Below are 17,058 nucleotides of genomic sequence, written 5' to 3'. Positions count from 1 at the left end.
GTCTCTTGGTGAGATTCACACCCGCCAACATGCTCTGATGTGCAGGGTGAGGTGCTTAGCCAGGTAGCGAACTGAGGTTCAGCATCCCCATCTCAGTGGAGCCTTGACACCACTTCTGCTGTTAAATACCGGGGAGCAACTAAACCTGGGGATGTTAAAAAGCAGCCTCCTGAACAATATCCTCAACGTTGATGATGGAAATGAAGAGGTCTAAGAAAACGATAAATCAGTTACATGTGGAATTTGGCAGTGCCAAATTTAGACATGAGTAAGTCTATCACACACTCCATAATGAAGTGAAGAACGCAATCTATGAAAATTTCAGAGAACACTACAGCCAGTATTTTTTACTGTTCAGAAACTACAGCCAGTTTTTTTTTTCCCTTCATGGTAGAATTTGTATGTTATAATATTATTTGCAGTTCAGGCAGACATGCAGATCTTAAGACATAGTCCTTGAAAATGTCAAGAGGATACTAAATAAGATACTAACATGGTAATTTAGAAATAGCGTGCGCCTGCATTTGTATGGTGCTTCTGCCATACGGTGCTGTTGTGCATGTAAAAACACAGCTATGGAAGGAAATACAAATAAAAATCGCACTCAGATGATGTCTTTAAGAAAGTCATTTGAGTATTGTAGCACCTGATGTGAAGTGGCAAACACCGTTTTGCTCACCTGGTTATTTGCCACCAGAAAAATCAGCAGTTTTAAAATCTGCGTTTAGTTCTACTTGTTTGTTGCCTGAGTGATTTTATTTCAATGACGGTTATTTGCAGGATTTGGGTTCAGCAGGCCACACTCATATCCTACAGTTGACTTAGGCTGCTTCGAATTTTTAGGAAGAAAATCATGATACAAATATCTAAGATATCATGGAGTGAGTTCATATTTTGGTATAAGGTTGCTACTCTACTTGTAATATGGTTAATGATGTTAATATGTGATGAGTATCCATGTGCAAAGAAGAGGAAAAGCAAGATATTTCCCCATCATTTTCAAAATAATTGTCAGAATCTTCTAAGATTAGTATTTATACTGTGACAACTTTTTTTTTTTGAGACGATATCTCGCTCTGGCACACAGGCTGGAGTGCAGTGGCGTGATCTCAGCTCACTGCAATCTCTGCCTCCCGGGTTCAAGCAATTCTCCTGCTTCAGCCTCCCGAGTAGCTGGGATTACAGACACGTCGCCATGCCCAGGTAATTTTTGCATTTTTAGTAGAGACAGGGTTTCACCATGTTGGTCAGGCTGGTCTTGAAAGCCTGACCTCAGGTGATCCGCTCGCCTCAGCTTCCCAAAGTGCTGGGATTACAGGCACGAGTCACCACGCCCAGCAACTTTTAATTTTTATAAAAATCATGGGTATAAGAAAAAATCATGACGTTAACCAGAGGTACTGAGATGTAAAAGTACAAGCTCATATTCAAATGGAAATGGAAGTTCGGAAAGGATTTGTTATGAAGTACAACTTAATTCCACTTCACATCTTCACTAGTCTGATGGTGCTTTGAAAAACCTCCTGCGTTTTTCAAACATTTCAGTTTTTCAGACATTTCTGTCTCTGCCTCATGTGAAATCACTTGTAATATGACTTATTTTGGTCTCTTGAGGTTGTGGGCCATTTCCCACTAAGCTTTGCAATAGGCACTGCAAACATCAAGGACTCAGTTAATTGAAATACTATATGGGCTGGGCGCGGTGGCTCAAGCCTGTAATCCCAGCACTTTGGGAGGCCGAGATGGGCGGATCACGAGGTCAGGAGATCGAGACCATCCTGGCTAACACGGTGAAACCCCGTCTCTACTAAAAAATTCAAAAAAACTAGCCAGGCGAGGTGGCGGGCGCCTGTAGTTCCAGCTACTCGGGAGGCTGAGGTAGGAGAATGGCGTGAACCCGGGAGGCGGAGCTTGCAGTGAGCTGAGATCCGGCCACTGCACTCTAGCCCGGGCGACAGAGCGAGACTCCGTCTCAGAAAAAAAAAGAAAAAAGGAAAAAAAGAAATACTATATGGAAACCTTATAAACAGTTATATTGTTCTGGCCCTATTGTACAAATTTTTGAATAGGCAATAAGACATACATACAGTAAACAATTCAAACAGTGCATCAGTAGTAATTAGTGAAAAAACATGTCCCTCAAAAATCCCTTTTTCTTGTTTCTTCCCTTCTTGTCAGAAGCAACTCCAGGAACTAGCATAGATATGTTCTATATTTCTGTTATGTTTTAAAGTATATTTTATGTTGGCTCATCATTTTAAATACATTTTTGATGACATTCTTTTACAAGAAAGACAGAATGGAAGAAAGGAAGACTTGGATTTTCGAGAAAGGGTTAAGAATAAACAAAAACACTGCAAAGATGCCATACGGTAAGGCCACGTTGGGATAGCATGTTCCGGTGAAGACACATTCATACGGTTGAGAGTTGAATTGTGAAATCCATAACTGCATTTTTATTTGTGCAGTCCCGTACTGAAAGGGTGTAAACTTAATGGTCACAGTCATCTTCCCATTAGCCGGAATTATTCCTGAAAGGAAAGAAATGAGAAAATGTGATACCCTCTCTTCTTGCCAAGTCCAGTCACAGAGGCTGACACACACACGAATACAGCTGACTCTCCGACAACGCGGAGGTTAGGAGCGGTGACTCCCCACACAGTTGAAAATCCACACATAACTGTTGGCTTCCCAAACACTTAACTACTAGTCTACTGTTGACCAGAAGCCTTAATGATAACATAAGCAGTCAATTAACACACCTTTTATATGTTATATGTATTATTTACTATAAACCAGAAGAAAGAACATGTTATTATGGAAATGATAAGGAAGAGAAAATATATTTGGTGTTCCTTAAGTGGAAGTGGATCATCACAAAGGTCTTCATTTTCTTTGTCTTCATGTTGAATAGGCTGAGGAGGAGGGAGAGGAGGGATTGATCTTACTGTCTCAAGGGTGGTAGAGGCAGAAGAGGTGGAAGAAGAGGCAGACACACTCAGTCTAACTTTTACTGAAAAAAAATCTGAATATAAGTGGACCCATGCAGTTCAAACCCATGCTGTTCAAGGGTCAACTGGACATTCTTCCCATGCTAAGCACAAGTACAGTATTTCCATTATCCTTATGTAGCTTTTTCATTAAATACGTGTGAATCAACTTCTGCATGTTTACATTGATCTTATTTATTAATTACTACATTCATCCTTTACAATAATTATTTGATTGCATCACTTCTACAAATATATACATATCAATCTGCATTAGTGATTCAGACATGAATTCCCAGAACTATCATCCGTAAGCAAATTACCAGATGTCAATATTAATGCTGTAAGCAACAGGAAAAGCTAGGAACACACATACAAGTTTGTGTCCAAACAATTCACTTCTCTTTTTGTATAATTTGATTCTTTCTTTTCAAATCTTTAGGATGGACTGCTATTCTCCCCAGAGTCAAATATCACACCATGCCTAATCCTTCTTTTGTATCTCTGGTGCCGACAGGGCTTGGAACATAGTAAGTGCTTGGAACATAGTAAGTGCTAACAAATGTGGAAAGAAAAAGAGAAGAAAGGGAAGATCAATTTTATTTATTTATTTACTTACTTACTTATTGCTGTCCCCAACTAGAATGTAAACTGGAGGACGAATGTTCTCTCTGACTTCCAATGAAGGCTCTTAGGTTTGCTCTCTAGATGAGACCACCTGCTCCTGTGCATCCGGTCCTCCCACTGTCCCTGCGGAGGCCTGGCACAGTCTCCCATACGTGCCCTCCTTTACATTCATCTGCTTCCTGAATCTTGTGCGACCCTCCCTTCTCCCTGTGCCCACATAGGCCTTTCCTTCACCCATTCATGTGCTTATTGGGTGCTTACTGTGTGTCAGGCACTGTTTAAGGCACTAGAGTTAGAGCAATAAACAAAACAAATCCCAGATCTCACAGTTTACATTCTAGTTGGGGACAGCCAAACATAAACAAATGAACATAAAATACAAAGTCAAGACATGAATACCAACAGGGCGTGGGGAAGCAAGTGGATGGAAAGGAAAGGCCCCCCGTTGTGAGAAGAGGTGGGAGCAGGGGTATGAGAAGGAAAGGGCCTTGGCTCTAATCCCTTATCATTGACTCCTGCTGGCTCTGCACTCTGCACTGGCTCGGCACTTGCAATTCCCTAGGCCTGAGGAGCTCTCTCCAGATTTTCTTTTAGCTTTATCCTACTCCCGGAAATTACTGCATTTACCATCTGCCTTCTCCTAGTTAGCGTGTCAATTTTAGGAAAGCAGGCACCTGCTCATTACTGCATTCCCAGCTCAATAAATTATTGTTGAATGAGTGAATGAACCCAAACTTAAAAGCCTATATGCACCTACATATTACACCAAACTCCCCATGCCTCTCTCTCCACAGGAACCTTCTGTCAGCTCTGCTGAACTCGCGTACCCTTGATGTGTTGTTACCTTTCAAAGTTTCCCTGTCTCCCAACTAGGTATCAAGCTCATAAGGCAGACACCAGCCCCATACCTTTCATATCTTCCTGGATCCCCAGCACAGTGCTTCAGAAATAGGTCTTCATCAAGCTCCTGAGAGCAGAAGTCAAACTCTTTCAATGATACTCACTAGTGACCCCAGAATCCACTGCGGGGAGGAGGGAATCAGCAAAAGACCCTGGGTCCATCAGCCAACCTAAGACTCGCTGGAGACAAACTGTGACTCTCCATCATGCGTGGGGCTTCAATACTTTGACCACCCACTTGGTCAGAACATAGCCCTCTTTAGCCCATAAATTGATCCGGGGCTCTAAAATAAGAACATTCTATTGCTTCTGCTCTAGCTCATTAACTTAAAAAATAAGGACAAGCTCTGGAAGCAAGGATTAATGTTTGCCTTGACCTGGCTGATTTATTTTTAAGTGCTGCCAGCTCAGACCTAATACATAAAGCACACTGTGAAGGTGTAGTCTAGGCAACCAGAGTACGCTGCTTTTTCCATTAACAGGCAGCAGCGGATCGTCAAATGTTAGCAGCTGTAAAAGGGGTGCCCAGGAGTTACTGCTTACTGCTCAGCCAAAACTAACAGTGGGACAAAGGACAGTATGTTTCATGCTTTTAAAATGAGAAGGGTACCCCCCACCCCCAACAATGACTACCTCCTTAAGAAAAGCCCAGGCTGGGCGCGGTGGCTCACGCCTGTAATCCCAGCACTTTGGGAGGCCGAGATGGGCGGATCACGAGGTCAGGAGATCGAGACCATCCTGGCTAACATGGTGAAACCCCGTCTCTACTAAAAAATACAAAAAATTAGCCGGGCGCGGTGGTGGCGCCTGTAGTCCCAGCTACTCGGGAGGCTGAGGCAGGAGAATGGCGTGAACCCGGGAGGCGGAGCTTGCAGTGAGCTGAGATCCCACCACTACACTCCAGCCTGGGCAACAGAGCCAGACTCTGTCTCAAAAAAAAAAAAAAAAGAAAAGAAAAGCCCAAATTGCTCTTTTACACTTTAGGCCAATTTCATCGGGTCAATTTCAGATCACCACCCTTAACACAACCAGGGGTAATGTTGAATCACAGGACATGGAGGGTGGTGAGCAGAGACAGAGAGAAGAGGAAAAAACTCAGAAATCAACTGAAGGCTAAGAACACTCTAGTTGATCAACATGATGGGTATCATAAGAAAAAGTAACAGCACTGAAAAATAATACAATGGTAAATGAAGTCATGAGGAAATACCACCGTGTCTTCACCTGGACTACAATTATACAAAGCATGTGCATTAACATGAAAAGTTATTGAAAGGAGACGGAAAAACAAAAGCACATTACTTGTTATGGCAGTGAGGACCAGGATGGGGAACATTAAAAAAATTTCTTCTTTCCCATGTCCAGACAGTGTTACTACGACATTGCACTAGCACCGTAAAATTATTTAATTTTAAAATAATTTTTTCTTCAAAGATCTCAAAAAGTACAGATCACTCTCCCTAAATTGTCATGGAGCCATTCAATCCACACAGTGTTACTGAGGCAGAAAAGAGTCTGGAGACAAGGAACCTAAGGCCGATTCACGATGACCTCCTAGAACTAAATCAGAAGGAAAATCCCAGCTCTCCGCACCTAAGTAACAAAAGGACTGGAGGCTACTCGCTTTGTAAAACCCCCCACATTTTCTGCATGGCAGGTGGAAAATGGAAAGTATCTCTGATGGATTGCAGAAAGCAACCAAAGCATAGGAGTCTAAGTTTGTAACTCCACTTCAGGCTCTGACTGGTGGTCACTACTTCATTTATACAGGGTGTACATCAAGTAACCAGTGGGAAACCTCTAGAGGGTATTTAAACCCCAGAAAATTCTATAACAGAGCTCTTGAGCCCCTATACTCGCTGGCTCCCATCCTGTGGAGTATACTTTTGTTTTCAGTACATTTCTGCTTTTGTTGCCTCATTCTTTCCTTGCTTTGTGCATTTTGTCCAATTCCTTGTTCAAAGAGCCAAGAACCTGGACACCCTGTACTGGTAACATTATAAGTATTGGTTTTAGTATTCCAAGATTTAGGGTTCCTCTAGCTAGGTGACTTTGGGTAAACTACTTGATCTCTCAAAGCTAATGTTGGGAAATTAGTAGCTATTTAGCTTTAAAATCATCCACATTCTAACCATGCTTTCGATTCACTGGATTACAGAAGGGAGGGCTACCATCCCACTCACAGTGGCAACACTCCCCAGCTTCTGCTGCTGCCCAGGGAGTGTGGGCAACAGAGAGGCCCCAGCAGACCCTTACTTAGTCCTTGCTTGATTATACATGAACCTGTGTAACTCAGCTTGGCTACCTTAGCTGAGGCTCAGTTTTCTCATCTGTAAAATTGGACAAGGCTTAAAGGAGAAAATAATGTACAGGGTCTGGGATAATGCTTGGCACATAGTGTGTGTCCCATAAATGTGGCCTTCCCAATCCTTATGCTAAATAAAACAAGTAACAATTTATTGTGTATTAAATTGTCATTAAAATATCAGAAAGAAGAAATATTTCCTTGAAAAACTTACACTTGACCTGTTTGAGTTCTTACACAGGAAGAGGCAATTGCCTCACGATGCCAAATCACTGGGATGAGCGTCCCAAAGCACCAGGTCCTCCTTTTGCTCCACAAAAGTGCCAAGTGCAGGCAATCTACAGCTCAGAAGAGAAGGACTCGGCGGCCTCTACAAAGTGTAGTTTAAAACATAGGCCTGGAGACCTATCATGAAGAAGTGAAAGAGAAGCCCCGAGGGCTTTTGGATACCGGTTCATGTCTAAATTTCCCAGGAAGAACAACTCCTGCCCAGCCACAGCAGATGAAAACACGTGTGGTGCACATACTGAGACGCTAACAATCCCCGGAACTTATTTTAATCCTTTATTCCTTTCTCCCTCCAGCAAGCTTTTTTTGGCCGGAACTAGAAAGAAGTGGTAAAATTAAGTCTTTTGGAATCTACTGACTTTCTATTTCATCCCTGTACATCAAATATCCAAAATGCAGACCTTGGCAGCAAGACCAGACAACCTGAGGGCTATGCCTGTGCTGATGGGGGGATGTGGAGAAGGAGTCTGAGGAGCGGATGCTGGGGGGATTAAGCCAGGCCAGGAATTCCCTTTCCATCAAGTATATAAGCTGCTGGCCAGGAGCAATGCGTGCAGCGCAGAGGCACTGGTGTCTCACCTCACAGAGACAGCACCCGTGGAGAGCAAGACAACTGGAGGGGCTTCAGAACCTGCTCCAGGAGCTGTAGGAAGAGCAGCGCACCCCCCAACCACCCACTGCTGGAGCCCATTCGCTCCACCATCTGTCCCTTGCCATCTCCACGGTCACCACCCGTCTGAGCCAACCTCAGCTCCTTCCTGAAGGGGAGGCCTGCGCCCACCTTGTGCTCCTCCAACCCTCATTCCCCTCAGGAGCCAAAGAGACCTTTTAAAATATGCGTCAGGCCGTGCCACCCTCCGCTTCAAGCTCTCCAGGAGACCCCCACCCCGTTCAGAAGCCGATCCTAACACCCCCTCTTCGAATCCCTTCCGGCCTCTCCCATAGGCCTTGCACACTCCTCCCCTTGCTCACGCACCCTGTACACAATGGGCTGTCGTCGTTCCCTCGAATGTAACCATGGCCGAGCCTGTTCCAGCCTGGCAGCCCCTGTGTGGGTTGCTTCCTCTGCTTGAAACCCTCTTCCCAAGTCTGGTGCCTCTTTTTAACTGGGTCTAAGCTGACATGACTTTTCCTCCAAGAGGCTCTTCCCGATCAGCCAGTCGAGAGCAGTCATCTGGTCACATCATCATGTCTTATTTTTCTCACCACCATTGTTACTCTGGACAACGTCTTTTGTTGGCAGGCCTGCGTCTCTGCCCCCATTGGCATCTCTGCTCCAGCACAGCAGGGACCAGGTCTGTCTTGCTCTCTGCAGTACCCAATGCCTATACCAGTGTCTGATGCCCAGCAGGCGCTCGGTAGTTACTTCCGGAATGAATGGACGGATGAAGACTGTAAGACCACAGGGAGGAGGGGAGCCCTGCAGAAACCAAGCGCAGAGCATTTCTGGCAAAAGACGGTAAAGAAAAGCTTCAGCTCAACTACCCTTCTTCGAAATCACAAAACAAAAAGGAAAAGAAGGATAAAAATGGTAAGGAAAAAAATCTATTACATAGGGAAGTGGCTACAATCCTGAAGCACAATAGAAAGCACGACTACCGACTCCTGTAAGTTGAGACATGGGAGCATGCTGAGAACCAAGAGGTGTAGGTTTCCCCTACAGTAAGAGTCACAGCCCCGGAAAAGTCTCCAACTATTCTTTGGTTACAGTGACAAAATGTAGGAGTACGGCTGGGCCTTGAACAGGGACAGAGGTAAAGGAGACCCAACCCCGGCATCACAGAGCAGCAGGGGAGGGGCTGAAGAAGCAGCTATGCTGCCACACCATGCCCGCTGTCCGTGACCTTGGACCCAGTTCAGAAGGTGCTGAAAGTGACCTGGTAGGGAGAAAGGAGAGTCATGACCACTGCACAGCAGTACACAGCACAGGTGACTCTCCTGGGAGGCACCAGCCCTCGTGACCACTCAGCAGAGATGGGAGACATTCTCTCAGAGGGCTTGAACACACAGACTGTGGGGCTGGGTTCCCTGCATTGCAACCCCAGCTCTGTTGCTTCCCAACTCTGTGCCCTTATGCAACTACATAACACGCCGTGCCTCACCTTCCTCATGAGAGAAGTGGACCGAATAATAGAATCCACTTCATAAGAGTTGTTGGGGTATTAAATGAGTTTACGCATCCAGAGGAGTGTCTGGCACATGGTAAGCATGATGTAAGCATTAGCTCTTCAAATTATTATCCCTTCTTCCACATTATTCTTTTGCTGGTGGCAGGCTCTACTCAACATTGAGCAGAGTGCTGAATAGAACACCACAGGTGCTGTACATGTAAACTGCAAAATTAAAAATTAATACTTTTTGAAGGAGGAGAGGAACAGAAACAAAATCACATAAAGAATACACAGTGGCTCACGCCTGTAATCCCAGCACTTTGGGAGGCCGAGGAGGGTGGATCACGATCGTGGTCAGGAGTTCAAGACTAGCCTGAACAATATGGTGAAACCCCATCTCTACTAAAAATACAACAACAACAACAAAATTAGCCGGGCGTGGTGGCGGGCGCCTATAGTCCCAGCTACTCAGGAGGCTGAGGCAGGAGGATCACTTGAACCCGGGAGGCAGAGGTTGCAGTGAGCCAAGATCACACCACTGTACTCCAGCCTGGCGACAGAGCGAGACTCTGTTTCAAAAAAAAAAATACACATGATAAGAGGACAATCTCAGGACACAGGTAGTTCACCAGAGTCTTAAAGAAAACAGACAGTATGGCCTTGTCACAGGAACAGTCAACAGAATTCAAGGAAGCAATGTAAGAACACACTAGAAGGAGACAAAAAGAGAACTGGTAGAGCTCAGGAAACACATGGAAAAAGAAAAGGAACCGTATGATACGGTTTGGATGTTTGTCCCCTGCAAATCTCATGTTGAAATGTGATTCCCATTGTTGGAGGTGGGGCCTGGTGGAAGGTGTTGGGTCATGTGGGTGGATCCCTTATGAATGGCTGAGCACCATCTCTTGCTGATGAGTGAGTTCTTGCCCCGAGTTCACATGAGAGCTGGTGTTTAAAGAACCTGCACCTCCCCACCTCTCCCTTGCTCCCTCTCTCACTATCTGATACTGTCTGCTCTCTTTTTGCCTTCTGCCATAGTTAGAAGCTTCCTGAGGCCTCACTAGGAGCAGATGCCAGCACCATGCTTCCTGTACATCCTGCAGACCCAATTAAACCGCTTTTTTAGAAAATAAATTACCAAGCTTCAGATATTCCTTTATAGCAACACACAGACTAACACAGGCACTGAGGTGGAAACTTCAGCAAAAGAACAACAATAAACACGCACTCATATAATATACATCACACTCATGCAAATACCACATACATGCACACACATACACACACACTGAAAACACAGGTAAGGATGTGGCAGATAGGAATGAGAAATCCACACAAAATGAAGTTATTTTAAAGCAGATAATAGATACTGAAGGCAAAGGAGAACCAATATACACATATAATTGGTATTCCTGAGGAAGAGAACAAAGCAAATAGAACATGAAAACATTCAAGGTTTTACGAGTTGAAACATTTCCCAAAATAACAAAAGTCATTTTTCTCCAGATCAAAAGGACATGCCACGTTCCAGGGGACAAAAATGATGCAGAAAAACACCAATACATATGCTGGTGAATTGCTTAACCTCAAGAATAAAAATAAAATTTCTGAGGGCATCCAGAATTCACCTTCGATGGGGTACAACTCAGCCCAGCCTCCAAATTCCTAGCAAGCCAAAGCCGGGGACTATCAGCAAGGTCTGCCAAGTTCTGAGATAGACCAAGTTGGAAACCAAGACTGTTATACCTCACCAGGTTGTCCTTCAAGATTGCAGACAGCAGACAGACACCGTCAAACATGCGAGCACTCAGGCACGCAGCCCCAGGAGCTTCTGGTTAACACGCCACTAGGTGACAGCATCCAGACAGCCAGAAAAACCCAAGTGAAGAATTTGGGAATGTAAAGAACATAGAAGGGTAAGACAAAGCTGGGAGTTCCAAGAGGGAAGGGAGAGAGTACACGCATGCTGTTTCCCATTTTCCATGGCCAAGATTCCAGCTGAAGATGAGGCACACAGATGAAGAAGACAGTGGCTCTGACCTCTTAATGCTCTCATTATCTCTTTTCTTAATTTTAGCAACAAATTTTAGGAATGAATATTGCATATACCAAGGAAGTTCACCAATTCCTTTTAGCTACACTTGTTTTTCTTCAGTCAATATCAAGTAACAGCATTTTTACATATTGTATGACCTAAGTTTTCTTGTAGTGTTCTGTGTCTCTGCATCATTGCATGCCTCCAGCCTTCCTCTTTCTCCTCTTTGTACACAAGCACAGAGAGGTATCTGCAGGGATAGTTAAATGTTCATGATAGTTATTTCTGGAGTGGTGAGATTCTCGGTAATGTTTTTTCAACTAGGATTTGGTACTTTTCTTCAGTGTTTTAATTTTTAAATAATAAACACATTTCATTTTCTGTAAGGACATTTTTAAAGGAATATTTGTATTTGCTGAACCTCATTTCTTCTATACTTATTTACATCTGGAGTGGCTCTTTTTTTCCCGTTGTTGCTGTTGCCTGTTTTCTGGCATGGCACCAACCCCAGACCAGCGTTGTGGGACCCGCAGAAGTGCCTACTGTCTATCATGAAGGCCGCATTCTCTTCCAGCCTCCTGGAAGACTGGCTTTCCCAGCAGGGTGAGAGGCTGGGCCAAAGCATCTCTGACTTCTTCCTGGCTTTGCTGGAACAAGTACTTCTGTATGGGCAGTAGAGGTGTGAGGTAAGAGTTTCGTTAAGGTACAGGCATTGTCCTCTGGGTCAAGTTCACTGACTGCTGCTGTGGTCAACTGAGCTCAACCAGCCCAGAATGACAGCCCATCGAGTGGTCCTCTTGGACAGGGTTATGGAATTCAGTGAGATAGTGCATGTGATGTGCTTAGCACAGCACCTGGCATGTGGCTAACAATCAGTAAATAGAAGCAATTGTGAACATCACGCCAGCCATGCTGTGTGCAACCAGACACCCATCAAGGGTATATTGAGCACCAGGTAAAACTGACCATTGCTACCAATGTGATAGAAAATTGCCACCTGTCTGTCTAGCTTTTCCTGACTTCTTCAGTGTGTCATTAATTACCTACATCCTCTAAAAGCTAGGGAACTCATTTGCATCTCATATATTAACTATCCCTAATTATTCTCCCCTTCCTCACTATTGGGTTTGGTGCTTTGGAAAATCTTTTAAAGGTTTGATCTCTCGATTTTACCTCTCATGAGGACTCTTTTCCAACCCTGCATATGGCCCCTGGCTGTTCCTCCATTTGCTGACCTGGAAGGCTATCATTATCAGAGGCCCTTTGCTGGTTATCTCACTAATTTCCATTACTTGTTGGAAGTGAACCTTGCCAAAGACCTGCATGTTGTCATTTCTGTAAGCAGTCATACAGTCAGTATATGTTTTCTGAGATGAGGCTGTTCATCATGGTCCTAACTACCAGAAAGAAGCATTTTATGGGGGCCTGCGCTGTGTGCTGGAGATCCAGTCTTACCCTCCCCTTGACAATCCTGATCTGTCCCCTGCACAGTTTGTGCTGGGGTTTGGGGATCTTCTGTCTCACCTGTCCGCAGGAGTACAGTGAGGCAGGGAGGAGAAGTAGGGGAAACCTCCCCTCATCATTTTCCCCTGTGGATGTAATGGCTCTGCCCTGGATTCACAAAGGCTGCTGGACCCTGCAGGTAGGGCTTATTATGTGATAAACTACCTCAGACAGGGGCCAACCAGCCTTTGGAGAAAAAAGAGTCAAAAAGGAACCAGCACATGCTCCCTTTTGGAATGTAAGTGGGTAAATGCCGGTGTGTGGACAGCACAGTGGCAGGTACAGCCAGGAGTATGGCTGAGCCCAGCTGAGATGGCATGATTGGACTATGGGCAAGTCCAGACAGGCTGCCCAGAGCAGGTGCTGCATGAGAGTGGCTTGAACCTCGACAGGCAGATTACCCTGCTCTTGGTGTCTTTGTGCTCATGCTGGAGGATGGGAATTTCTTCTTTGCTAGAAGGTGCTTCCTGCTGGATTGGTGGCCCCCAGGTAATGTCTAGAACCAAGCAACGGCAGAGGCTCTGGATTTATTCCCAAACTGATATAAAGTTGTAAAAAAAATGTGCATTTCAGAAGAAAATGCAAAATATAAAATTATTTGTAAGTGGCTTATATATTTCTTATAATTAAAAAAGAAAGAATGAACTTAATGAAACTTTATATAAGAACTCTAAGCAACAGCCCCCAAGGAAGTCTTGCTTAGCCAGCCATTTAATGCTATAATTTACCATTTATATGAGTTAGATGAATTCTTCCTTAGCACATGTGACAACAAGGGAATGTCCAGGATCACAAAATAGTGATAAGTAGACAAGTTCAATAATTTTTTTGTGCCATTTGCCTGATCTCTGACGCTAATAAGATCTTGGTGAATACTTCTCTTCAGAGTTCATGGAAAAAAAAAAATCTTGGCCAAAGTCATGTACTGCTGGCTCTTCCAAAATTATCAACAGAGTGTTCTTGAAGTTTTGGTTGCATATGATTTCTTGTCAGCAGTACAGGAAGGTCATAAAATCTTTTATTCATTTTCTCCAGTCTCAGGAATATCTTGGCCCCAACAACAGCAGGTCCAGCTTTTGACAACTACAGGGCACACCGGCATCTTAACGATAGCCAGTTGAGTTAAAGTTGAGGGCATACCTTATAAATAGAATTATTAATAGCTTGATTCAAATTGTGTTTTCATTTGGCAAACTTGAGCATAACATGCCTGGAAGGTATGCATAGATGATGCTTCTAGTTCCTAGAGAAGATATGGCTTCATAACCTAGCAGACTACGGATGTCCCAAGTCTTTTAGAAATCAGTTACCAAACATGTGCTTGAAACAGTGTCTACAAATACACAGGCTAACTGTGTAAAATTAGCCCAGTTTCTTAGTCTATCTGAACCCAGTTTGTAAAACGGAGGCAATAATGCCTTGTGGCCAAAAAGCCATTCATGACTGTCCAGCTGTATGGCCTCCGAGTCAAGCCAAATACCTGGCAAGTCAGGAGCCCAGTGAGCACAAAGATCATCAGAGCTGCACTCGCTCTCCAGGCAGCCAAGGCTTTCTTCATTGCAGGTGAAGTTCTGGAACCTCAAAAGTGTAACAGCCAAAGATGTACTGATACATCATCAAAGTGGGAACCAAACCAAGAACGTTCCTGAGACTGGTGGAGCAACGATGGCCTGAGATTCATAAAATAGCTACCGAGGAGGCTGAAGGGCAGAGCCCATGAGACCAGTTTGGAATGCCACGTCAGCAGCACCATCCACACAATGCAGGTCATTCAAACCAGCAAAAGATGGATCCCAAAGATCAAGAGCCCTGGCTGGCCGGGCTTCTTTCCTTCTTTCCTTCATTCTCTTCTTTTGCACTGCACTCTCCTGATTTTCTTCCTTGGTCTTTCTTCGTTCCTGGATCCACTTCCCCTTGCTGTCCTCTGAGTGTCTGAGTGGTCCTTGGTCCTCTTCTCTATCCACATTCACTCCCAAGTTGACCTCACGTCCAGTCCCATGGCTGTACAAATAAAGGTACAACACCCAGTGACACCCAAGTGTATGTCCCTAGCACTCCCCTCTCCCTCAACTCCAAACTGGTACATTCAACTTAATTTCACTTAAAGGACACATTTAAAATATTAAGTAATAAATAAAGTACCAAAACAACCACAAACTCTTATCTGATGAATCAGACAAAGTATCTCATGTATCATGCATTTGTCTGAATTGCGTGGCTCCGCATGTTATAATCCGAGCACTGGGGGAAAGGCCTGCGTGATTTTTTTAAGTGTGTCATACATAGTTGTCAGTCAATTCTGCTTAATGCTGTATTTTATGATCTACGTACTACCCTGATTTTGAATAGGTTGTGTTTCAAAGCCCTCTGGGTAGATTAATATTCTGAGTCTTAGTAGAGAAGTATGGCTAGGCCATAAGCTGTCAAGTTTTTCTTCCTTTTCCTGGTCACTGATGTTAGCTCACTTGAAGATCTCAAGTGCTACGTGAGTTCATTCCAGCACCACGAATTCCTGGACTCCTGTCTGTACCCACCTCAGTCATACCTGTAAACCTGCACGCTGACCTGTCTAAAACAGCTCCCATCATGACTGCTCAGAAACTGTAGTGGTCCCTTCTGCCCATGGAACTGAACAGAATTACGGACCATCAGAGGGGCAGGGACCCACAGGAAACCTACTGTGAGGATATCAACTATACTTAACATCTGAAATATTATCTTGTTTAGTATAATTTTAGTGACCACTTATTTTCCCTTCTTTTTTAGGCCCACACAGCTGAAAACAATAAGCCCCTTCTCACCGAAAAGAGAATCAAGTCCTGTGTTTTTGCAATGTAAACAGTGGTTACCTTATATTTAAAAAACAATCTCAGAATGGCTCCTGGTCCTCTGGAAAACAATCTATGTACATTTCCTAATTTAGAATGAATTCAGTTTCTGCTGTAAACACTCATTTGTCGGACACAATGTGTACTCGCGGTAGGGAAAGAGTTGTAAACAGATGAATACGCAGACTTAAAACCACTTCAGCAGCTGTGAAGCTGTTTAAATTGAACAACTTTAAATATCTGTCCACAGTACACCACAGGAGACCCCTGTGGACAGATACTTGAATCCCAGACCTAAATATCAAGAGACAGGAACTGGGAAGCAGAAATTACTTTAGGTGTAAAATCTCACTTTCAAATGTCCTTCGCAGCCTAGCGATCTATGTCCTCCGGGGCATGCAAAAACACACTGTCCACACCACAAATGAGACAGATTCATCAGACCCTTCACTAAGATTCTAAAAGCTCTGGAAGAAAGAAGATTCCTATTTTACCTGAAATTGAATTATAAGGTGGATACAAAAACCAAGGATGCACCAGGAGCCAAACTTAGAATGGAAATGGATCAATTTCTGATTTTAAGTTTCGATCTTGGAAGAAACTTACCTGAACATTATTAAAAATCATCTGCATGATACAAATGATCCCAAAGTGTCATTTTTCTGACGTGTCCAATTCCATTTTACATCATGTCAGTTATGCGTAAAATTCATTACTGTTATGTGTTTGAAAATATAACTTTTGAGTGCAGCTTATTCTTGTTTTTAGAACTTGACACCTACTTTTCAAATCCTCTCTTTGACCCGAGAACTCAAAAGAAATTGGAAACTTGAAATCTTTTTTTTTTTTTTGAGACGGAGTCTCGCTCTGTCACCCAGGCTGAAGTGCAGTGGCGCGATCTCCGCTCACTGCAAGCTCTGCCTCCCAGGTTCACACCATTCTCCTGCCTCAGCCTCCAGAGCAGCTGGGACTACAGGCGCCCGCCACTACACCCGGGTAATTTTTTGTGTTTTTAGTAGAGACGGGGTTTCACTGTGCTAGCCAGGATGGTCTCGATCTCCTGATCTCGTGATCTGCCCACCTCGGCCCCCCAAAGTGCTGAGATTACAGGCATGAGCCAGGAAACCCGAAATCTTCACACTCCTTACCTGATGTTGGCTCAATAGCAAAGGCTTGATGAGACTGAATCAAAGTGATATAGAACTCAAAATCTACAGGGCAGCTGCACTGCAAAGGAATAACATAACTTTTGCTGCAAAACAAAAAAGAAAATAAAAATATTATTTTTCTGTATAACTGGTTCTTTTGGTAGCAAGGAATGGAGACTCAAGTTATGTAATAAACGATGATGACGGCCAATGCTGATCTGGCACTTCCTGTGTGCCAGGAGTAATCCCATGCATTTTCCATGTAGTGACTATTTCAATCCTATGAGATGGTGCAGTGATTACCCCCACTTACAGAAGAGGAA

The 17,058-nt window shown here is 44.0% G+C and overlaps 1 protein-coding gene across 1 annotated transcript in view; it reads right to left on the bottom strand.

Annotated features, from left to right (window-relative positions):
* The window catches only part of CFAP221 (cilia and flagella associated protein 221), a 120,095-nt gene that overhangs the window by 63,979 nt on the left and 39,058 nt on the right, over positions 1-17,058 (bottom strand). Inside the window, exons 7-8 of the mRNA XM_011941714.1 lie at positions 16,736-16,839; positions 2,372-2,531 (exon numbers count right to left, since the gene is read on the bottom strand). Coding sequence (XP_011797104.1) covers positions 2,372-2,531; positions 16,736-16,839 — 264 coding nt within the window. The remainder of the gene's footprint in view (positions 1-2,371; positions 2,532-16,735; positions 16,840-17,058) is intronic.

The sequence above is a fragment of the Colobus angolensis genome, unplaced genomic scaffold (genome assembly GCF_000951035.1).
Source record: "Colobus angolensis palliatus isolate OR3802 unplaced genomic scaffold, Cang.pa_1.0 Scaffold20, whole genome shotgun sequence".
In the NCBI taxonomy this organism is placed as follows: Eukaryota; Metazoa; Chordata; class Mammalia; order Primates; family Cercopithecidae; genus Colobus; species Colobus angolensis.
The sequence above is the reverse complement of the archived record's forward strand: the minus strand, read 5'-3'. Positions and strand labels throughout refer to the sequence as shown.